The following is a 24,743-nucleotide window of genomic DNA, read 5'->3' as shown; positions in this document are numbered from 1 at the left end:
TAAATTGACTCATTCAATAATAAGAGTTTTTGTTTTGGGTTTTCCAATAATATCAATAGAGGGAGTAATCATCGTTTTAGGAACTTCAGATACGTATAACCTTATTTTAAAACAGTCCTATTTTCAAAACTTTTCCAACAAGGGTAACGTGATGGTGCTGTTTTATTTAGACAATTACGAAGATGTCACTCCCGAAATTGTTATGAATAAATTGACAAGGACGACATGGTTCTTGGAATATTGTCAAGCAGTTGGTTGTAGGCCAAACCGATGGCAATATTGTGTAAACTTTTTAGATGTGGACTAATGAAGATGGATGGCTCATTGATATGTCACCAGTCTTTATCAAATATGTAATTGCAAACAAATATGATAGACAATGTGATAAAAACCTGTCGAAATTTTTTGGTTTAAACGAAATCAATAAATAATATAATATAAAATATCAATAAATTCAAAAAACAAACAAACACGGTAGGCCAAACTATATTTCTTCAGTAATTTAAAAAAAATGTGAATATTTGACTAAATAAATGAAATAGCCTTCAACCATACAATCCACTTTGGTGTTAGATATCAAAATCTACCCTTTGTTTACAGTGACGTTTCTACGAGGACTGAGGCAGACATTCTGCATACCTTACTCCCTCTCTCGATTGACCACTCATAGAAATGTCACTGCCATTACAATATGTCTTTAGAGGCTTGTAAAGAGGTGTTTTAAAATTTTATGTGTATCTGTGTATGTGTATTATGGGACACTGATAGCATCAATTTACAACATCCCAATTTTCAATCAGACATCTGTGATTCCTGCAATTCCATTAAAGCTAAGCGTCTGATGATGTCACTTATCGCTACATGGATCAAACAAGGCCCTTTAGTGACGTCACCAGTGTCCCCGATACACATAAAATCCTTTTAAATTCTCGAGATTCGGAAGCAAAATAATTTCTCTAAAACATCTCACTGTACCCTATGCAGTGGTTACTCGTAACGCTTTTCAAACTTAAAATTTACCAACCGGTTTGTCTTTAATGACGCAGATCTCGTCAAATCGGAGTTATATTTCAAGTTTGATAATCTAATATGCAGAATTTTCATAATTGTCATTGATCTGACGGAGTTGAATGCTGACAGACAAGCTCATGCAGTCTACATTGGAGTCATCGGGAGGAATGTTGTAAAAGACCACACGTTCGAGTTCCTCTTCTGGTGGATAGAAACCAAGCTCGTCCGTTTCATCTTCCTTTTCTAGCTGGTTCTCCGGAGAGGAACTTTCCGAGATATTGTTAATCCTTAGAGGAGCTAAGGAATGGTAGCCCGAATCTAGTCTGTTGTAACTCTGTTGGTATGGATAACCAAATCTTTCCGAAAACCAATGCACATGGCAAGATTCATATCGAGCTGCTCGAAGCACAGAGTATTGTAAATTAGTAAAGTTGTTCTCATCAGACGCTGTTGCGGCTACTGAGGAACCACTCAAGTTTTTCATAAAGCACAAGAAGTCTCGTAATCCGTCAACTAATGTGAAATGATGCGGTGTCGGTAAACCAGTAATAGTGGTATACTCCCTCGGGGTGTAACTAAATGAAACCGTTATATACTTATCCAGTGTAAGTTCCTTAGAAGACGCTTTAAGTACTTGTCTCAACATCGGCACATAGAGGTGACCAGTTTCTGTGAGCTGTTGAATGTTATATGTATCCCGTCTCAAAGACGCCTGTATCAGCTTTGCAGCTGCTTCCGATGTGACAAGTAACACGAAGTCCACACTATCCAAGCACTGTACTATCCATTTCTTCCAGTTTACTCGGCATATCTGATTGATATGCCTCGGGGGGTAAATCACACTAAGTCCACAGTATTGATCAAGGATGTTCAGTAGCTCTTTGATGACCTCGAGATGATGGCAATGATCATCTGCATTTAACACCAAGATTGATTTCCGGGTATCTGCTGGATCTAAAAATAGAAAATGTGCGTGATCTGTCATAGTGCACATCTGGAAGTCAAACTACATTTGGATTTTAGTTTCGTCTGTGTCATCCAAATTTAATCAATTTGTGGTATAGAACTAGTTCAATTCTTCCTTGTAAGTAACCTATAATAAGTCATTGTATCAAATTCAATAAATTTTTGTTGTAACCAACCCACAGCCGGATTTGCGTATTGGTATTTGTGTATAATCAAGGATTGTGAATTGGCCTCAACATAATTTTCACAGAAATATTACGCCGGATTTTAGCTTGAATTGAATTATATCTTACAGGGGTTTTGCTATACATGTTATATGTATTTGAGACACTGATACACTGACTTGCACCATTCCAATTTTCAGTCAGATGCCTTGCAAGAGTTTTATGAGGTAGCTACTGCAAAGACCCTGAGATATTTAAAGAAGAAAATTGGACTAGTGCAAATAGTATCCGTTAAACGAAAACCCTTCACAACCCCTTTGAGACAGTGAGAGACACTTTTAGAGAACTACACCCCTTCAATTTTTTGAAAAATCAAAAAGAAATCGGTTACCTACCTTGGGACATGGTGCCCATTTCAATCACGGGATTTGCTGTAGTTCGATTAGCACCTAAAATACAATATCCATTCAAATTCTACCACTGTACAAGTAAAACTACACCATGATTGTGAATGAATATAAACTTTACCATTTGAATACAAGTGTATAAAGGGAAATAGAATACGGATGTCGACTTTCAAATTGTGTAGGTCTAGCGTGAATCCCACACTTGACGTCATTTGAGGTGAGGCGAGCATCCTGAACGTAAATTTTATATTTAGAATAAAGAGATATGACGGGTTTCCCGTTTGATTAAAATGCACCTTATCTATATGCAAGTATGTAGTGAAGCATTAAATTTCCCTTAAAGAGATTGTAAAGAGGTTTTCGTCATTATTTATGTGTATCGCTGACACTGATAGCATCAATTTGCACCAATCGTATTTTCAATCAGACGTATGCGGTTCCTGCTATACCACTAAAATAAAGTGTATGATGACCTTACTAATGGCAAAATATGCTGATATACGGTCCTTCGCTCAATGGCCAACTGCGCCTGGAATAACAGCTAGTAATGCAAATATTCAGACGCCATTTGGAAAGTTAATTAAGCGAAAGTGACTTACTCTGCATGTGTGCTTTCCATAATAGTATTGATATGCTGCCAAACACAATAACACACACAAAAAATACCAAAACAATGACCACCATTTCCTCGCTATTCTTTCCTGTACCTTTTGGTGCTATTATCTCTGACTCCATCTCTTCATCGGGTCCTATAACATGTGAGGTTATCGGTGTAAAGAAGTGGCATTTCATAAGCATCTGTTCCTGAGGACGGGAGGCTTTGTGCTTGCGAAACATGGTGAACCTAAGACCATAGTAGAAAAAATGTTATTAATCACTAAGGAGAGATCTACAGAATGTGCTATAACGAACTTTGTCTTATACTTTGACTGCATTATTCATTTTTCTTGTACCACAAAAGTTTTTGAATTCTGTGGTTTGATTGGATTATACACTATATAGCAGTCAAGCAGATCCCTCCACGTGAAGACTGCTGCTCATATAATTGGGGGGTTCTGATTGGCTATATTCACTAGCATAGAACCCAATCAAATCGCTGCATTTACATACTTCCGTAATATACGAAAAGTGCTTAATGATGTCAAGGTATTAGACCTAGTTTGTAATAGCTTGACATTTTGAAGATATCAATACCTGGAGTTGTCGTTGTATTCAAGGACATTAGTTTGTCATCTTCCAACGAAGCACCCGTTGTTTTCATCTGTTTACCAGGTAAGTTGAAAGTATTTTGAGAAGCGGCTGTTGTTTTCACCTGTTTACCAGGTACGTTGAAAGTATTTTGAGAAGCGGCTGTTGTTTTCATCTGTTTACCAGGTAAGTTGAAAGTATTTTGAGAAGCGGCTGTTGTTTTCATCTGTTTACCAGGTAAGTTGAAAGTATTTTGAGAAGCGGCTGTTGTTTTCACCTGTTTACCAGGTACGTTGAAAGTATTTTGAGAAGCGGCTGTTGTTTTCACCTGTTTACCAGGTACGTTGAAAGTATTTTGAGAAGCGGCTGTTGTTTTCACCTGCTTACCGGGTACGTTGAAAAGTGCTGTTTGAGATGTAGTACATATTTCGCACTCCCGGCTTTCACCTTCCATCATAAAACATAAACATAGCTGACGTTCATTCCTAAATGGATCTTGAGGCGTTACCTTAAAGTTGAAATTGAAAATGGACATTTTACGTCCTAATAATATTTAAAAATTAAATGTAATTGAGTTTTGAAAAAACCCTTACCATGCAGTGTACAATGAAATTGATGTTGCCATGATAACGGCAATGATAGATCATAACGTCCTTATCGAATGTATTAATCTATGAGTTTTACAAACCTGTATCAGATAAGTTCCAGCTTCGACGTCTTTGAAACTTACTTTACCATGGGTAGGATCTTTGGATTGACTCTGAAAATGGCAAAAATAGATCAATTTTTTGTCAATTTCACTCTTTCTAAGCCAGCCTCTTCGACCTGTATTATCTAGAAACCAGGTTCAAATTTGAAGCTAGGAAACTCCATTTTTTGTACTTTGAGGCATATTAAAATCGACCATGAAATTTCGGTTAAGAACCACTCACTTCAGTTGAAGCCGTTGGCCTTATTCAGCAATGATTCGATAGGTTCTAGTACCTTCAAAACTGTTTTAGAACAGGTAAACATGTCTTTGTCCACTAAGTCCTCCTCTATCAAATCAACGATGAACTTTTCCATTTTGAATTCACCGAAATTAAAAGTGACCTGGACTTCATCGTTATTTACCACTCGGAATATTATATACGTTGTCCAGACCGCAGACGAACGAGGGTCGTGATCATCTGAAACACAATACCACCATATTATTCGTCAACTTATGTCCAACCTTGACATGTATTCTCGGAACTATCTTAGCGCTAGGATGTCCTAGAATCAATGTTAGAAGATAAGAAACTAGGACATCCTGACGCTAAGATTGTTTCGAGATCACGTGACCTTGAGTCCAAAAACAAACGGGTTGTTTGTATGTGTTCATATGCACAAAAAAAGTCGTAAGAAGAAACATGTTGATTGGCGGTTTGGAAGATCAATGCCTTTCAAGTTGTTTATTTTTTGCTGCATTGGTTACACCCAACAATTATAGAAAATACGTCTGCTTGGCCGCCAGTCTGGATTATATAATAGACGAAGGCGATATAATTATTAGACAAATGATATATATATATATATTTATCTGAAAAAACGCGCATGCGTCCATTCAGAATTTCATAGATGTATACCCACTTCCCAGAGGTAACTAATATTGTCGAGCTTTTAAGTCAAGAGATCGAGATGCGCCAAGAACTTGAAAATACAAATCGAGATTCTAGGTCTTATACCTTGACACCTGTTCTTATATATTTTTACGAAACAAAAATAAAGTCCATTTACTTCTGCAAATCAAAACAAAGTTCACAACGCAGAAGAGTACAATCCAATCGAAATTCAGACTTCCGTGATACAAGAAAATTGCACATTGAAGTCAAGGTATAAGACGAAGTCCGTTGTACGGTGACATTGTCCAAATAGGCTGAAATATACAAAATACAAGTAGATACCTACAGTCATGGTAGTCACTCATACTAGGTGTTGCCACTTGTATGGTTTGAGCCATTTCAAAATTTTCTCCAGATCGTGGTAAACTCCAAATAACGATAAAGTATGTGGTGAAATCCTTGACCTTGTCCACGGTATACTGAAATAAAGCCTGCAATACAGAGATTTAGTTTTTGGTGTATACAGAAATCAAGTAGAAACGATCCGAATCGCAAAACGTTACAACATTTTGACGAAATAATGGTAGCAGCTAATGGACTTTTCACATGAGGAAGTAATTAAATATAAATGAAATGAAATGGAGTTTTACACCTTACTTCTCTGCTCCAGTTCGGGCTAATGATGACAGGCTTTTCTATAGCTCACAAGGCCCTGATTCAGTCAGTTTCATTAGAATTGGTTTAGAATTTTGTTTCCTCATTTTGCTGATATTTACAACTCCGTTATAATCTTAACACTTTTCTACCACACTTCTAAGAAAGTGATTTTTAACCATCAAAGCGTGTCACGTAATTCTCGTTTCTTGACAAAATTGACAAACGGCGAATCCCATAGAATTTGTCATATTGTCTACTTTGGGGTTTTCTATCAACCCTCAGGGAAAAAAGCTCGATCCTTAAAATATATATACCCCCTTATCGTTCGGCATCAGACCATCCTCCATCATAAATAGTCGACAATCAATAGATGGTTTGAGTTCGGGTGATGAAATTCGCAGCAGAAAACCCTTTAAATTCCGCAGTGCTGTTGCTGAAAGATTCATTATGGCATGATAATTCAAGACGAAAAAAGTTGGGATATTCAAGGTCAAGTCCAGTCCACATTTTATGTAGTTAAATCGGGAATTGTTTCTAACTATCTAAGACTAATTAATTAAATAAACTGCGTGCATTCCATCATTCGGTAAGTCTCGGCAGTTTCCGTAAAGCTGCTTCTTGCAGAACCCAAGCAGGACTTTCATGGTAGACCGTTTGACCACGTGCTGTTGAAACCTTTGTTTTGTCATGTATTTGTTCTATGTGATATGTACTTATAAAAAAAAACGCTTAATCTTGATATTAAGCGTTTATCAATAGTTAATTGCATATTTATGGATAATTACTATGTTTTTTGGATTTATTGGATTAAATAAGGATCCTGTTATGTTATTTATGACACCTAGTATATCTACTGATGAATATGTACTCTTATTGGCCAAGTTTAAAATTCTTAAATATTATGTTCATTCTAAGACGTAGTATTTCTTTAACAACATTTCTGCCGTTTGGCATACCACGTGTTGATGAAACTTTGTTTTGTCATGTATTTTGTTCTGTGTGATATGACACATGTATATAAGTGTATATGATCGTTGCTTAACAACACTTCTGCTAACGGAAAAGGGAAATAATTCCAACCTGATTTTGGTGGCGTCCATGTTATGTTGAGATTCGCATACCATTCATCCGGCCCTTCCTTCAAGTAAGACGTGGCAAATATTGTTGCCGGTTTTTCAACAGACATTTGAAAATTATCAGGAACTACCTGTATTTGATCATCTGGTCTGCATCCTGTGACAAAAAAAATGAAAATCAATGCCACGGGTAAGATGTTCGCTTCATCATTCACAAAAAGCTGTCAAACCATCTCTTCCCTAGAAAGAAATATCTACGCATATTTCATAACTATTAGAAACATTGTGTGCCTCTTCATCTGTTCCGTAACCGGTTACGGATTAATTATGGAAATCAAGGCCATAGGTTCGCTCTATCTGCACCCGAAAGAAATTTTGGGCCCATTCACAAACCGTTGTCAAACCACCTCTTCCCTAGAACGGAATAATTACGCATATTTCATTACTATTAGGAACTTTATCTGCCTCTTCATCTGTTTCGCAACTTGTTACAGATTAATTATGAAAATAATTGCCAAAGATTAGAAATTAACTCTATACATGTTGAAAAAATACAATTGGGCCCAAGCAAACTATCTCGTCTATAGAACTGAATAACTTCGCATTCTTATCACTATCGACAATTATCTGTGCCTCTTCATCTGTTCTGCATCCTATCAAAGCCACCGGTGAGCAATCTGTTTCTTAATGAAGTATTGGGACCTACCCGGCCCATTTTAAACTCCGTCTTGACATTGTGAAGATGAGCACAGGCATGAAAGTCTGGGAATACTATCAACGTCTGTCTTCCTGAAATCCAAATTCTCAGTGCTTGATTAAGCTAATGGATACGGACAACGTCAATGCACAAGTGCGTAATGAACTTTTTAAAATAAGGCCTCTGTTTATTATCCCATGCGAACGACAGAACGCTTTTTTATGCCAGCCCCTCTGACTAGTATCAAAACAGAGATTGACTGTCTGCAAGTCTGCAAGCAAAAGTCTATCTCACTGAGCCATTCCGTCCCATATTCTTGTAATCGGAATCGTACTCACCTTCGCTATATTCTAAACATTCCAATTTCCTCTGAAATACAAAATAGTTATAAATATGTCATCATCTTTTGAAAAGTCCATGGTACTTTAAAGGAAAAGAAAAATAGACGAACGAATCGAAAGACAACACCCACAAAAGCAAATTGTTAAAATCGGGGCAAATATAAAATGAATAATGAAAATTAAAATGGCGAAAATCGTTCTTATTGGGTCACCAATACATATATATACTTTCACAAACTTCTTTAAAAAAATTACAATCCATTTATCATCTCAACGATGCATTTGCCTGTTTTCTTTAGCCCACATGTTGCAGAAAACTAGGACGTAAAACTCCATTCATTTCATTTCAGTTTTCATTTGAGTTCCGGACAATGAGCTTTTCGACATGTCATCGACTTTACATTGTTCTTTATTATGAACCACAAACCGATCTAAAGGGTATTCAACTATCAAAACATGTTTTGGAAATAAAGGTACTTAGTGGCGGATTACCTATAGGCAAACTAGGTAGCTGCCTTTCGGCCCATGACAAATTTCATAACAGTAAAAATTATCAAACAGTTAATAAATTTCCGCAGGACCTTCGAAAATTGTCCTACTAGGAGCGTGATGTGTGAGAATCGACTAAATTATTTGAGCCTACTGGTGATGAATGCCGATATCGTGTATACGATTGATGCCGATGAGCTGATTGATCTGTTCCTGAAAAAAAGATCGCAAACTTCCTGCTATAAAATTGTAATCACACCATGCCCTCTCCCTAAAATGAGAAATTAGGCCCTCTACCGTTCGTTTGCCTAAGGTCCAACAAGTGTAAAATCCGCCACTGTTTAACCTCTTACCTCCTTGTGTAAATTTGAAACTTCCAGATTGCACGGACGGGAGGAAAACACGCCAGTAGCTTCTCGCCATGACAAACACAACATATATATAAACAAAACATTGGTCATATTGAACTTATGTCATTCAGTCATTCCCCAATTTACGCCAATTTAAACATCCTTTTGTTATAATTTATATTTATATGCATTTCGATATGCAGGGTGGCTCGTAAAAATATACCAATTGTGGTCCACATAATATACCAATTGTGGTCTATGTAATATACCAGTTGTGATCCATATAAATATACCAGTTGTGGTCCACATAATATACCAGTTGTGATCCATATAAATATACCAGTTGTGGTCCACATAATATACCAATTGTGGTCCACATAATATACCAATTGTAGTCCATGTAATATACCAATTGTGGTCCACATAATATACCAATTGTAGTCCATATAATATACCAATTGTGGTCCACATAATATACCAATTGTGATCCACATAATATACCAATTGTAGTCCATATAATATACCAATTGTGGTCCACATAATATACCAATTGTGGTCCACATAATATACCAATTGTAGTCCATATAATATACCAGTTGTTGTCTTAAAAATAATTTTCTGATAGTACTTTTCCCATGAAATGAAGAGTTTTCTTTAACAACTTCAGACGAGCTATTAACAAGATTTCACGTTTGTGTGCATTGCACCGCACACTTTGGCAAAAATCAAATTTTTATGTTCACCAACAGTTTAACTAGATCAAGTTTACAAAGATCAAACGTATACAAAGAAAACTAGTGAGGTTTTTATAGACCACCCTTGAAATATGTATACCGGAAGTTACTCATATCTCATTCATGTCAAGGGTCAGATTTGGGCTAGGAAGTAAAATGATCAATTTGAAAGAAGAGGGTTTAACGTACTATCACTTCCCGTTGAACCAATTCATTTGTTCATAGTACACTGCTCAACAGCTGGCCCATTTAATTCCAAGTTTGAACTCTTGAACTCGGTTTTTTTTTCCGTTGACATGAGACAATAGACCCGACTTCTGAACCGAAGAGAATCGCTTCCGGGCCTCATTCTCGAAAACTTAATTTAAGGTGATTGTCGTGTTGCAATCACCTGATTGGTCAATTACTAAAACTGATTTTAAATTTGGTTTTATTATCCAATCAGATTACTGTATTTGTTTAAAATCTTGATTATTTATGTTTTGAAGAATAAGGTTCCAGTTGAGAAATAATTATTATGCTCGTATTTTGGGGGTGTTATAGCTCACGGGGTTAGAATGCTTTTGAATGATTTGTCGTCATAATGTGCCTTTTAACGTCGTCAAAATGTCCCAATTTCGTCTGCTGTCTGTTTCAGTCATATATACGCTTTTACGTCATGACTTATATAATTGGTGTAATTTTATTGTACATTGTAGTCGTCTGGGTACAGGTAAGACAGTACGCTGCTTCCGGGGATGTATCTCTCTGGGTGGCGTTACTGTGCCATTTTAGGAAAATGGGGCGACGACGAAGTTGTTGTTTGTATGAAGATTTCCCATCGGGCAATGCCTTAATACTACTGAGACCTAGCCGTGGAACATTGGTGAGCAGGGGTATCCTAAATTTCTTTAATTTGATCGAAAACCGAGCAATGGTATTGGTGCAGGATCAAACAATTTGTGGTCGTTGGATCATTTAGTATCGAGCGTGAAGATATTTTCAGATTTTCTTTTAACTTGCTTCTTTACGTCAATGATCCAGGTCAAAGTCTGACTTTGGAATAGCACATTGTCGCTTGGATGGGACTATCAAGCGAAGTTCTTTGGTTCTTTCTACAGATATGTGTACATTAAAGATCCCCCAACAGTTGACCCTTGGACGTTGAACTCTATTTCATCTGATTTCACAATCACTACGCCTATGCATGTCACCGTGTTTCTGATCTATTTCTAAATTTAGTAATTTCTTTCGACAACCTTGAGCAATAATTTGATAATCCTGTGAATTATCCGTAATTGAACCTTGGACAACTTATTCTATTTCACAATATTTTGAAAAATTACCCCAAAATAATACCATTGTAATTCTAAACCTATCACATGGAGTATCTCGTGATTCTGGTTCTATACGACAAACATCCGATGCCCACGTATTGTACCCTGGCCCTAGGACGTCCTGTTTTACGCCTTGCATAATTACTGACGGATATTGCAACAGCAGTGTCCGATTTATTACAATTGTATTGACTACTTTCGTTTGGACATGTTATTCACAGTATGCAGAGCCAAGATGTCAAAATTTAAGCTTACTACAAGTGTAAAAGAAATATACGATCGTAGCTCTCGCATCGATCTTGCCAAAAGAAATCGTATGGTTTCGACATGGTTACGACAAGAATCATGCACGTTAGCGTAGAGTCATTTTGTTTCGGCGACTACTGACAGTTTTACCATGTTGGCCCGAAGCTACAGTCCCTGAAAAAATGGATTTCCCCCCTGTCAAAATTCTGACACCTAACCACCATACATCATTCCCCCACCAGATATATTACTTGTCCCTCCAAACAATCAAGTCTGAATACGGGCCTGCCTCTAATCAGTTGTAAGGAGCCAATGTGGCTCAGTGAGTTAGACGCTTGCTCGCTAACCTGGGAGTCCAGAGTTCAATCCCGACATTTTTCAACCCGGTAAGTGATGTAGGTAAGAGGGGCTGACATGGAAAAAGCGTCTAGTCGTTCTGATGGGACAATAAACCGAGGTCCTAAAGGCTGTGCACGTTAAAGATCCATCGACAGTTGAAAATCGAATTGTTTCTGGCAAAATTTCCCTCATTGCACCCTGCATGGCGTTGCCCGTCTTCATTAGTCCACATGGTGCAGAAAAGTAGGACGTAAAACTCCATTCATTTTATTTCTAACCGGTTGCATGAGAAAGCAATAGACCGGCTGGTTGTAATATCTGAAGGTACCGCCTCAGCCTAGAAAAATATAAATGAATTGGACTGATGAAATAAACATGATTAAATAACGACTTCCTGTTTATTTTTCACTATTTATTTTATTTATGTTTACGTGACTTTGAATGTATTAAATATACCAGGACACCTACCTATACTGTACTCAAATTCTTAAAGCTGGGTTTTCTTATTTTTTAGTGTCAAATTGAGCAAAATATTTGATTAATTGGTGTTCCTTTTTAATTCTTAATCATTTCATTTTGTTATAATTGCATATAATTAAGAGTTTTAACCAGTCATTAATGTACATGTATCTACAGTCTGGATAAACAAAAAAAGACTTTTTGACCTTTCTTGATCGGTCACTCATTGGAATTCTGATGGTATTTCTGTTCTAATTTAGCTAATTATGAATTAATTATGGACATGTGAGACAACTGGTATTTTTCCAAGTCATTAGAACACCTCTACTTTCTATTCATTATTATAAGTATTTCACAAATGGAAATAAGGGAACCCATCTTTAAAAGAGAAGTCTGTTTTTTTAAAGTAGGTCGAGTACTCAATGATAATGGAAACAAACGCATTACAAGTGGCTCAACTAGATGAGTTCCGCTGGAACATATGTTCTCCCTCCTTTTTTTCTGGGGGTGGGGCCCCTCAGGGGTTGGGGCCAGTGGACCACTGGTATATACACTCAATTACTGGGAAACAAATTTACGTATCAAGATTTAACGCGAATACATACTCAGGCTTACACTCTTGCACAATAGTTTCCATCTATCAGCAGGTACTTAGGATAAAATTCTTTATTTCTTATCTAACGCTCCTGTAAAACATAACTTGCTTCTCGCTTATCCAGTCACTGATTTTATGTTTATTTATATATCTTGAAACATTGAAATCGGGGGCGTTCAGGTGTAAACATTTCGTTTTGTTAAAGATTTCACGTGATGTTGAAAAGAGTATCAAAGAATTAGACCTAACTTAAAATGTGGCTATCAATAAAGGTTGTGCTTGTTCTCGGAATATTAATTGGTTCGGATTGTTTTGCGGAATCGGACGAAATTAAAATCAACATCAACCCAGAGAGCGTAGCTAATGATAATGAAAAGAATCCAAAATCATCAATAATAAGTGACAGCGGTCACATCACTAGTGACAATCGTGGCAGTGACGCCAAGATCATAACGTTTAGTGAGAATGGCCTCTCTGAAAGTGACAATGAAGCTAGTGATTCTAGGGTCATGGAATATATTGACAAACGTGGTAGTGATGCTACAGCCATAACGTTTAGTGAGAATGGCCCATCTGAAATTGACAACGATGGTAGTGACGGTACGACCATAACGTTTGGTGAAAGTAGTCGGACCGCAAGTGACAATCGTGATAGTGAGGATGAGATCATACCATTTAGTCACAACGGTCGATCTGATGGTGGTAGTGACAGAAACCAACGAAGTGACAATAACGGACAAACAATGAAATGGAGTGATAGTGACTCTGAATTATCGCAAATTTACTCAGAAGCGATCCACTATCTTACGATGATTCGTCTGTGGTACGACGCAAAACTTATCGGGGCAAAAGTCGACGGGATCGTTTGCGATTAAACAAAGAAGAAAGAGATATGGATTTTTTCGAACCAATTCGAATGCCTCAAAAGTTTCAAGAATATGATCACAACGGTGATGGCTATATTTCCTTACGTGAACTGATAGACGTAACCGGAGCAGTAGTTAACGCAAAATATGCCTTCTCCGATTCCGACACCGACAGTAAGTATTGCCTAAAAATATACTTTTCGTCTGTGTTTAAAGTCCTCTTTAGGGTTATTAAAAACCAGTTGCATGCTCCGTATGAGATTGTCGACATGATGGGGAACGACCGACTAGAGATTTTTGTCTCTCTGTGTGCCCGCAGCCGTCGGTAAAACCCAAGACAAGACTCTAGTCGGCCACAAAAAGCTGCGACCAAGACCGCTCGTGTACCCGCACCTTAAGGAATGAATTCGCTCAGCAAATCTCGCGATCTAGGTAACTGGACCAATAGTGCCGATATACTCATCAATATTATCTGAAGTAAGAGAGATAGATCTTTTTTAATTAATTGCCTCTCAGTCGGTTCATCACTGGCGTTTGATGTTCAAAGTAATTAACACTATTTCTTCCCATTGCCGTCGATTAAAAGTGCGAGAATACTTTAACTGAAAGGTTTTAAAGTACGTTTCTGGTCTTTTGACGGGTAATCATAAATTTATTAAATAAAAAAATAATATATGTAGACTCCAAAAATCAGCACTGAGTTTTCAATCTCAATCACACAGTCTAATTAAAGTTAGGGTCTAACGACAGCACTCTTGAACGCTCGTCAAATTAACCTTTTGATCTAACTGGATGCTTTAACCTATCATATTTCTACTCTCTCAAGCGCTAGCATTTGGTGACGCTGCGAATATCAGGCTAGGTCAAAAGATAAATTTGGCTGTCGTTAGACCCTAACTGAAGTGGTTATATTAAAAATAAAAGTCAATAAAAAAACGGATAAAAGTTTGGTTTACTTTTAATTAGACTAGAATAATGACTTTTTTGACCAATGGCAAATCTATCTGCCTGTTGCTATATACCGAAGGGTATCAGCCCAGTGATCATTGTATAGGAGCTCACCTCTTTTGAAATCTTATTTGTAGTCGTTTCAGTACATAAGCTTACGTATTGTGTAAATAAAGATATAACTTGCAAAAAAACCCAAAACACACAGTGTATGGGTGAGACTGAATTGTATTGTACATTATGTATTAACCTCACAAGCGACAATGACAGTTGAATGCAATTTCCGTCGTGTATTCAACTCATAAATTTAATGAATTCTTTCAAGAAGGTAACATCTATAGGGATACATTCGTCAAAATATTACTTTCCGCTAGAACTTGATAGAAACTTTCAAAATAATTGTTGTTTAAATATTCGAACTAACTGTCTAAATATTGTTGTAAAAAATGTATAAATATAGTTGTCAAAATATAGTTGCCTAAATATAGTTGTCAAAATATAGTTGCCTAAATATAGTTGTCAAAATATAGTTTCTCAAATATAGTTGTCAAAATATAGTTGTCAAAATATAGTTTCTCAAATATAGTTGTCAAAATATAGTTTCTCAAATATAGTTGTCAAAATATAGTTGCCTAAATATAGTTGTCAAAATATAGTTTCTCAAATATAGTTGTCAAAATATAGTTGTCAAAATATAGTTTCTCAAATATAGTTGTCAAAATATAGTTGCCTAAATATAGTTGTCAAAATATAGTTTCTCAAATATAGTTGTCAAAATATAGTTTCTCAAACATAGTTGTCAAAATATAGTTTCTCAAATATAGTTGTCAAAATATAGTTGCCTAAATATAGTTGTCAAAATATAGTTTCTCAAATATAGTTGTCAAAATATAGTTTGTCAAAATATAGTTGTCAAAATATAGTTGCCTAAATATAGTTGTCAAAATATAGTTTCTCAATTATAGTTGTCAAAATATAGTTTCTCAAATATAGTTGTCAAAATATATTTGCCTAAATATAGTTGTCAAAATATAGTTCCTCAAATATAGTTGTCAAAATATAGTTGTCAAAATATAGTTTCTCAAATATAGTTGTCAAAATATAGTTTCTCAAATATAGTTGTCAAAATATAGTTGCCTAAATATAGTTGTCAAAATATAGTTTCTCAAATATAGTTGTCAAAATTTAGTTGTCAAAATATAGTTTCTCAAATATAGTTGTCAAAATATAGTTGCCTAAATATAGTTGTCTATTTGTTACACTGTCACAGAAACTGTTGCCATAACTAGCTGTCTAGATATAGTTGTCTAATTATTGTTGTCTAAATTTGTTGTCTAGATATATATGTCTAAATATAATTGTCAAAATATAGTTGCTCAAATATAGTTGTCTGGATATTATTATCTGGATATTGTTGTCTTAATTTGTCTTCTAAATATAATGCTGTCTTAATTTGTCTCAATATAGATGTCTAAATATAAATGTCTAAATATAGTCGCTCTAGGCCCCAATTAGATTTGCATCATGGAAGTTAAAACACATATTTTGGCGTCGATATCCCTTTAACACCCCGATTTTGCAGTATCCACTTATACTTAATAGATAACAACATGTGTTAGGTTATATCAAATCCTTTTCAAATTGAATCATCTGTCTGACTGAGTTTTTTGAACAACTTGTAAATAAGAGTATAAATAGCCTGAAGGTCGAAAATATAGATATATATTAGAGAAAAAAACTCGAAAACTTAATTTTATTCTGTCAAAAGGCAACTTGAAAACAAAAAATATTTTTTCTTGTTAAATTACGGTCTACTCGGCAGAGTTGTCAGAGTGGTCCATTGGGTTATGGTCCTCCTCTTGGGACTGTGATGAGTCTTATTTTGAAGAGAAAATTAAGCACTCTAAATGATCAAAAATCAGGCCAGCTGAAATCCATTGGCGTCTGGGGGTCTCTGCCCTCATCCCCCCAGTCTCAAAGGAGCATGGACCCTTCGGGCCTCGCCTCAGAGACACACCTTTTATTTTTGGCCTCACCCTCAGACATTTTCTAGTTAAGCCTCGGTTTACAATTAAGCAAAGCTCTTGTGAAGCCCTGGACATTATTGAAGATTTGGTAAATTAAAAAGACAGGTGCGCAATTATGGAGGGTTGACTGGAGTCTTGAATATATGAAAATAGTCTTCAGAAGAACTAGAAATGTACGAAAATCGCATAATTCTTTTAAAAATACTTTAAACTAGGAATTTTACTCACTTTTGTCTTTTCTATATATCACGAATATCTTATCTTGACGAGTCGTCATTTTAACATTCAAACGCGGATAATTCTGGACAAAAATGGATTTGAAGGCTCAATTTTCAACGGTGACCTGTGAACATTATTATTGATTGGCTAAACTAAAAAATTCCTGTTTCTTAGACTAAAGTGTGATTGATGAAAAAAATGTAAAAAAAAACATGAAAGCAACCAGTTCCTATTTGTTCGATCAAATTTCAATTTTGAATAAATCTAAAAGATTAAGGCTTATACATCATGTAAGGTCTATATAGACTTCAGTATCACACAGAACCGATGTAGACAAAAACTAATGAGCCATAAATCAGTTTCAAATTAAAAGTAAAAATGTTAAAAGTAAGCTAATGTCGATCAAAATTGTGCCTGTAATGCGATTAGAAGAATTTTAACTTTTTCATGAATGATTGATGCAAATTGAAGGAAATCCTATGATTTATCACCGTTAACTGGGAACTGAAACTCTCTTGGAAGTGGACAGGTGTATCATGGCAGTGCTACGATCGATGGTGCATACGTGTCGATCAAATGAGTCAATTAATCAGATTCCTGTAGATTCCCCGAATTGCTAGCTGTGGTTGATAATCCAATCGCTCTTAGATTTTACCAGTTGCAAAGGTCGATCTCAGACCTAAAACCCTTTCGACTTCACATGACGAATAATTTTATACTTGGTTCCTGTTCGCTTATCGTGGTGGAGCTTTAGATGGATTGATTTGTACCATTCCAAATTCCCGCTAAAACTAAGCATTTTATAACTTTACTTTCGCAAAGGCTCTTCGATATTATTAGCAGCTTTTGTTTTAGGAATCGCAAGACCCAAAACTCATGAAATAAATGTCGCAAATTAATGCTATCAATTTCCCCGATATATATAGAAAGCTAAAAAAACCCTCTTCACAATCCCTTTAACGTGCGCCGACACTCTTGTATGCACTTTAGTCTCTAAATGATAAAGGCATCGTTATCAATAACATTTCATTTAAACAGTGATAAAATGCGAAATCAGAACCAACTTGGCAGTTTTGTGAGGCTAAAATCGTGTTTTATTTCAACACAACTATTTAATAAAGATAAAAGTATGTTTGTACAATGGCATGAAGCCAGTTGATCAAATTGATATAATATTTTTATACTAAGATTGTTAACCTCAGCGTGAGGTTGGTTTTTATTTGCGAAACGAAACAATACCGAGAATTTTTTTTCTATTCAAATATCAAAATTTATTTATCAAATATCAAAATTTATTTATCAAAAATCAAAAATTATTTATCAACAATCAAGAAATATTTATCAAATATCAAGAATTATTTATCAACAATCAAGAATCATTTATCAAATATCAAGAATTATTTATCAACAATCAAGAATTATTTATCAAAAATCAAGAATTATTTATCAAATATCAAGAATTATTTATCAACAATCAAGAATCATTTATCAACAATCAAGAATTATTTATCAACAATCAAGAATTATTTATCAAATATCAAGAATTATTTATCAACAATCAAGAATCATTTATCAAATATCAAGAATTATTTATCAAAAATCAAGAATTATTTATCAAAAATCAAGAATTATTTATCAAAAATCAAGAATTATTTATCAAAATCAAGAATCATTTATCAAAAATCAAGAATTATTTATCAACAATCAAGAATTATTTATCAAATATCAAGAATTATTTATCAACAATCAAGAATTATTTTTCAACAATCAAGAATTATTTATCTAATATCAAGAATTAGTCATCAAAAATCAAGAATAATTTTCTGTTAAAAAATACCACACGGTCCACCGTTGACCTACCAACAATAATTGAGCTACGGCGGCGCCCATCTTCACTTTAGAAAGGTATAAGTAACTAATTGTATACATGTCGTGTCTATCACATGATATATCTTATAAAATAGAAAAAAGATAGTTAAAACTTGGGAATCTGATGACTTAAACAGGCCGTTTTTACAACTAATCACTATTTTTAATCATTTTTCTCAAAATAAAAAGGTGTTAATTGAAGCTAAGTTTCTTTCTATCATCAATCTTTTTGAAACAGATGATTGAATTTCTTGATTAAAAAATTAATTATTTTCGGTGCATCAAAAATTCAGATGTACTGCAATTCTAAAGATATCTCTGAAAAACGAAAACAATGTGGTAACGCTTTTAACCAATCGTGCACGTACATATAGGATTTGCCATGTTTTCTCTGGTTTAACTCCCCAGACGGTTACAATGAGGGCCAGACCCGCGCTTCTGACTGGGTCAAATATTACGTTGCAGGAGTCTTCCTCCAAAAAATAATAGTTTGGCTGTACTGCTCAAGAGGAACCTGAGCTCAAATCGAAGTCACCCACGGACTAAACAGACTTTTTCCCGGGGTAGGAGGCAGTCATGTTATATATCCGTAGGGGCCATAGGGTGTGGTGTCAGTTGCTATCTGCTGTCAAATTTTTTTTGGGGGTAGGGAGAATCCACATATAGTTGCAGGCCTGATAATCGGTACACTAGTAATCGAATGAAACCTTCCCAAACTGCATCAGTGACTAGGGAAACCGGGTTACATTTTAATTGCACCGAGATTGAACCCGTTTTAGCGCGCCGGCTTCCAACTCGCCTTGCCTTAAAAAAACCATGCCCTACATTTTTAGTTCCAATCAATCAATGTATTTAGACTGCATGTGAAGATATTTAACCCCACTTTCTAGTACTATGTTAATTGTTCTAACAGAGGTTTACGTATAGTAAAAACCATCTTCACAATGTCGAGATTTTACAAATATCGTCTAATACCTTGACTTCATTAGACATTATCACGGAAATTGTAAATTCAAGGGTTTGATTGGCTGTGGCTACTATGTTAATTATCTATTACTAAGGTAAAGAAACATAAACTGTCTTCGTTCTTCAAATGAAGAGTTCTTACAAACTTCGTCTAATACCTTGACTTCATTAGACACTGTTCGTGTATCACAGAAATCTGTGAATGTAAAATTAGGATCATCTTCACAATGTCAATTTACAACCTTGTCTAATACCTTGACTCCAATAGACACTTTTCTTGTGTCACGGAAGTTTATAAATTCAAAGGGTGGATGGGATTGTACGCTATCGAAGACAGGCAACCAAAGCCCTCGACTACACTCGCGGCCATATTGTTTAGTCTTTCTACAGTCGAAGACTCTGATTGGCTGTATTCAAAGGCATACAGTCCAATAAGATCGATTCTATTATACAAGAAAGATGTCAAATGATGTCAAGGTATAAGACGCAGTTCGTAATATTTTGACATTGTGAAGATGAGTATAAACCTGTTGAAAATCAAGGTAACGATGTAACGATGGATGAATATGTAATGACTTGAAACCAACTTAAAAATAAACAATTTCTTCTTTTATCGGTTACAACATATAACTCCCGTAAGCTAAGGTTATTTTCTTTTAACTGCAAAATTTTTAAAGTAAGACCCTTGACAGGTTGATTTTAACATGTCCTGGGTGGAAAATTACATTTTGTGAAGACTTCCGTCAGGCAGGATTTTATTTTCTGTTAACTTCTCTTTAAAAAGAATTGAATTTTACACCCTACTTCTCTGATCCTTATTGGGCTAATAAAGACCGGCAAGGCCGTGCAGTGTGCAATGAGGACAATTTTGCTAGGACTGTGGTATATAGCCTACTGTCGAGGGATCGTTAATGTAAGCAGTCTGTAGCACACGGGGCCTTGGTTTATTGTCCAATCGGAACAACTTGACGCTTTTTCCATGTCAGCCCTCTTACCTGCATCACTGACAGGAGGAAACCGGGTTGAAAATTCTGAAAGTTCTCGACTTTGAAGACATAAGTAATTTCGAAACATACTTAGAAGCGTGTTTCTATAATTGTTAAGTTTCTTATATAAAGATTCTATTCTTTAGTCATGACACCTGGTAAGTTCAACTGATGAATATATAGACTTGTACAAATTTTATGTCCATTCTAAGGGGTAGTATTCCTTTAATGTGGAGGCAATAAAGATTGAATTATTTTGGTCCGTTTTTTTTAGATTCATTTCATGGTTATTTCCCTTTATATTAAGAACTAGTACTGATATAGTCAAAGCCATTGACTGGATCAACTTGAAGATAGAATAAATAACGAAGTGTTCTCACTGTAAAGTCTTTGAATGGCATTAGCCTGGGGACGACGGGGGAAACACGTCGAAACGTTGCATAAAACTTTAACCAGTGATTGTTGTTCCATAAAGCTGTGTCTATATATTGTTCTCATTGTAGTATAGCGAGCAGTTGAAACCTTCAAAATAAGACTTTAATGACACTTAGCAATTGTAAGCAGAATTCAAAGGCACAGCTTTATGGAACAATAATCACTGGTAAAAGTTTTATGCAACGTTTCTTCGTCCTCAGGCGTCATGTGTGAAACACGTCGAAACGTTGCATAAAACTTTAACCAGTGATTGTTGTGCCAATATATATTTCTCTACATTTTGCCATTTATTTGTTTTAATCCATAACTTAAGTTTTCTAACATGAACCAAAACATAGGGACTTTTTAACGTTTACGTAAACATTTTAAATGGTTTTGGAGTTCCAAGAATTAATTGCAGGACACTTCAGTTTAGTGGTTATTAACGGCATCAAACATTTAGACCAATTGCAGAACCACAGATGTCTGATTGTAAATTGATAGGGTACAAATTGATGCTATCAGTGTCCCCGATACACCTCTTTACAATCCCTTTCAAGCTAATTTACCTTTTCTAATTACAGACAATGGTAAAATTGATGAAGAAGAATTCAAAACAGCACCGTGGGATTTATCTGGACAAGTGGAACGTGTCAAACACAATAAGATATCGCCTGCAGAAATGGTGTAACGTGTGCTTTTAATGGGATATTGTGATAATAGTTCTGCTTTACTTCAAAGCTTCTAGACAGAAGTTTGGTCCTTAGAAAATAAAATCTCAATACAAAAGTTCTATGGTCGACATCACGAAATTCTTTACATAACCATTACCTATGGGACAAGTTGAATATATAAAATATGCTCTGCAGATTTGGTGTAACGTGTGCTTTTAATACAGGACATTGGGATATTGCGATAATAATTCTGCTTTACTTCCACACTTCTAGGAAGAGGTTTGGTCCTTAAAAATATAGTCCCAATACAAAAGTTTTAGGGTCGACATCACGAACTTTATACAATGAACTATGGGATTAAACTGGACAAATTGAACGTATAAAATGTCTTCTACTAAATTGATGTAACCTGTACTTTTAATATTGGATTTTATGACGATGAGTTTGATTTACCCCCAAGCTTCTAAAAAAATAGAATCTCAATACAAAAGTTCCAGTGTCGACATCACGAAATTCTTTACATAGTACAATTAACTATGAATATTTCCTACAGAATTGATGTAACCTGTACTTTTAATATATGATTTTATGACGACAATTCTTCTATATCCCCAAGCCTCGGGGCAGAGGTTTGATTCCTAAATATTCATAATACAAAAGTATTATGGTCGACATCACGAAATTATTACAATAAATATGTGTATTTTAGAATTACAGATTTGATCATATTTAGCTATATTGAATCTGCTCAAATATTCACAGTTAAAAATTGAGTACAAGTTATCCCCCTTGAGATGTAAGTTCATTCTACAGTAAGTTTATTGGAATGTCTCACAGCTGTAAATACTCGAATTTAGTTCCATGTTTTGAGTTTATGGTCCTCCTGGATAATAAATACCGTTTCTTATTCACTTCGGGGGTTAAAAGACTGGTATATGTATATCTGAAAGCAATGTCGTTTCCAGCCATGTTTAATGCTGTTCACAGTCCCAGTTGACTCGTTTGGGTATTTGTCTGTTAAAATGTTACCTGGAAAATGTTACGGATACCGTCAATATGGCTCAACCACTGGAAGACTCTCCTCACTGAAATACAAACAAACTATTATGCAAGGATGCAGAATTCATTGGAGGGGTGGGGCTGTGAGGTGTGACGTTATTGTCCGTTTTTGAAGACACATAAAAATGTTTTATGCGCATTCCAACTACCGGTACTCTTTGTTAAGACGTATGCAGTTTCCGAATTAGACATCTCCACATTGTCAAGCTAAATACGTCTAATACCTTGATTCAATAGCCACCTTTCTTGTGTCACCGTATGCGGCGATACGAATACAGCCAATTAGTATAAGTATGAGGTCCGTAAATGCTTAACATTGTGAAGATTCGGTTTAAGTCTGAATTTACTTTCGAATTTCAAATTTCCTATCAGTGATGACAGGTCAGAGGGTTTGCTAATGGTACGGCCACACGAACAGTCTTTTTTGTCGCCAACTACAGTCTTGTCATGAGTTTAGTCGACAGGCTGCAGGCACACAAATGAAAGTAAAATTAATCTGATTGGATGGTGACGCCCTGTCTTGCAGACGATCAAACAATAGGCGTCAAATATCAAACCGTTCGTTTACCCGCGCCATCAGAAAGAGACCCTTTGTCGTTCAGATGGGACAAGAGATAGAGATCCCGTGCAATCAAGATCTACCGGCAGATGGGAATCGAAAAAACCACCCTTATTAAGCAGGATCTACAGCTCCCTAAATATTTCACTTCTGAATCTGGATCTTCTAGAAAAAAAACACGAAAGTACTTACTGTAAACTGTTTACAACTACCAGCATTAATCCATCCGTCCAGATCGGTATAAACTTGATGGGGTATTCTCTTAACGTTCACCGCCTGGCATAATTTACACCAGTTATCAGCCATTGTTACCTTATACTCTTTCCTCCATTCAAAATACTTATTATATGCTGTATTATTTCTTTCCAGGTAACTCAGATAGTCCGCTACTTCCTGGGCATTGTTAAAGTCACGAATATCTATGTAAGAATGGGGTGGGGCAATTTCTTTGTAGTTTCCACCTCCGTACACAACAGGCAATATCCCAGCCCTTAACAACCGAAAAAACTTTTCGGTAATGTAATCATCACAAACGGAATTTTCAAATGATAAAAAAAACTTATATGTACATAAAACTTTTTCATAAGAATTGCTACTTAACTTTCCTTCTCCACATGAACCGAATTTATCCACGTGGATATACTTTTGAAGTTCGTGTACCAGCAATTGTCTGCGTGTGTGGTCTCCACAATTACTGGCTATCCACACAACACCTGTTCTTTTTTCATCCACTGCTGCGTCTGTTGCGACATTCGTTTGGGAAGTTTTTTCCACATTGCCGTATGGAGTATGGATTTCACTATTTTTATGATAAGTTCCGGTCCAATTAAAAACGTCGTTAAATTTACTGTAATCCAAGTACTCATTGACAGGTGATTCGTTATTCATCAAAACCCAAAGCTGTTCGTTGGTCCGATATTTTGGAAGAGGGTAGTAACTTGTATAACTTATATATGACGTCAAGAACTCATATATACTATACAAGTCACGAGTATGGAAGAGCAACACGTCCGAGGATTTCAACTCCGATTTATCATATGATAAAACACAGTTAGAAACTGGACAACTGGAGAATACCGTCGAAAGATTGTCTAAATTCCAATCCTCACTTTCAAAATATGGAGTCCACAATAGAATTTTATATTCTGATTTTAAATGGCGATATGTATTAGGGTATTTATAGATATATCTACTCAAGTTTTGCCGGTGGTCAAGTGCGGTAAAATTAGAAAAGAAATCAGGTTTATTCAGAAGTGACGGAACGTAGAAAATAATCAAGATAGTTGCAAAGATTAGAAAATTATAACAGACAACTCTGTTATCTAAGATACGCATGAGGATTCTTTTTTGATGTTGTAGAATCTTGCCTGCATAATCCATATTTCAATAATAGGTTATCACTGTATAAATTATTTTCCTTTTGCTCGGATAACTTACCGATTCACTGCATGAATTGCTATTCACTTCTCTTGCTCGTATAACTTATTGATTCACCACTTCTCTTTCTCGGATAACTTATTGATTCACTTCGTGTTTGG

The 24,743-nt window shown here is 35.6% G+C and overlaps 4 protein-coding genes across 4 annotated transcripts; 2 read left to right on the top strand and 2 right to left on the bottom strand.

Annotated features, from left to right (window-relative positions):
• Positions 1 to 1,084: 1,084 nt before the first annotated feature.
• LOTGIDRAFT_231928 (hypothetical protein) lies at positions 1,085 to 9,040 on the bottom strand (the record flags this gene model as incomplete). Its single annotated transcript, XM_009055328.1, has 11 exons — positions 1,085 to 1,965; positions 2,537 to 2,590; positions 3,148 to 3,297; positions 3,743 to 4,244; positions 4,425 to 4,496; positions 4,721 to 4,905; positions 5,666 to 5,810; positions 6,291 to 6,409; positions 7,057 to 7,209; positions 8,088 to 8,118; positions 8,933 to 9,040. 11 exons carry the CDS (start codon positions 9,038 to 9,040, stop codon positions 1,085 to 1,087), a joined length of 2,400 nt encoding a protein of 799 aa, XP_009053576.1.
• A 3,832-nt stretch (positions 9,041 to 12,872) lies between these two features.
• Positions 12,873 to 13,493, top strand: LOTGIDRAFT_160273 (hypothetical protein; the record flags this gene model as incomplete). The annotated part of the gene is made up of 1 exon (XM_009055327.1): positions 12,873 to 13,493. The coding sequence occupies one exon, from the start codon at positions 12,873 to 12,875 to the stop codon at positions 13,491 to 13,493; it is 621 nt and encodes a 206-aa protein (XP_009053575.1).
• Positions 13,494 to 17,953: 4,460 nt separating this feature from the next.
• On the top strand, positions 17,954 to 18,367 carry LOTGIDRAFT_77170 (hypothetical protein; the record flags this gene model as incomplete). The annotated part of the gene is made up of 1 exon (XM_009055237.1): positions 17,954 to 18,367. A coding segment is annotated over one exon (414 nt), but the record flags the coding sequence as incomplete, so codon positions are not given.
• Positions 18,368 to 21,548: 3,181 nt separating this feature from the next.
• On the bottom strand, positions 21,549 to 24,540 carry LOTGIDRAFT_214820 (hypothetical protein; the record flags this gene model as incomplete). The annotated part of the gene is made up of 4 exons (XM_009055326.1): positions 21,549 to 22,525; positions 22,553 to 22,672; positions 23,398 to 24,151; positions 24,188 to 24,540. The coding sequence occupies 3 exons, from the start codon at positions 24,538 to 24,540 to the stop codon at positions 22,670 to 22,672; spliced, it is 1,110 nt and encodes a 369-aa protein (XP_009053574.1). The 3' UTR covers positions 21,549 to 22,525; positions 22,553 to 22,669.
• Between the last annotated feature and the right edge of the window lie 203 nt (positions 24,541 to 24,743).

This window comes from Lottia gigantea (assembly GCF_000327385.1).
Source record: "Lottia gigantea unplaced genomic scaffold LOTGIsca_24, whole genome shotgun sequence".
In the NCBI taxonomy this organism is placed as follows: Eukaryota; Metazoa; Mollusca; class Gastropoda; family Lottiidae; genus Lottia; species Lottia gigantea.
The sequence above is the reverse complement of the archived record's forward strand: the minus strand, read 5'-3'. Positions and strand labels throughout refer to the sequence as shown.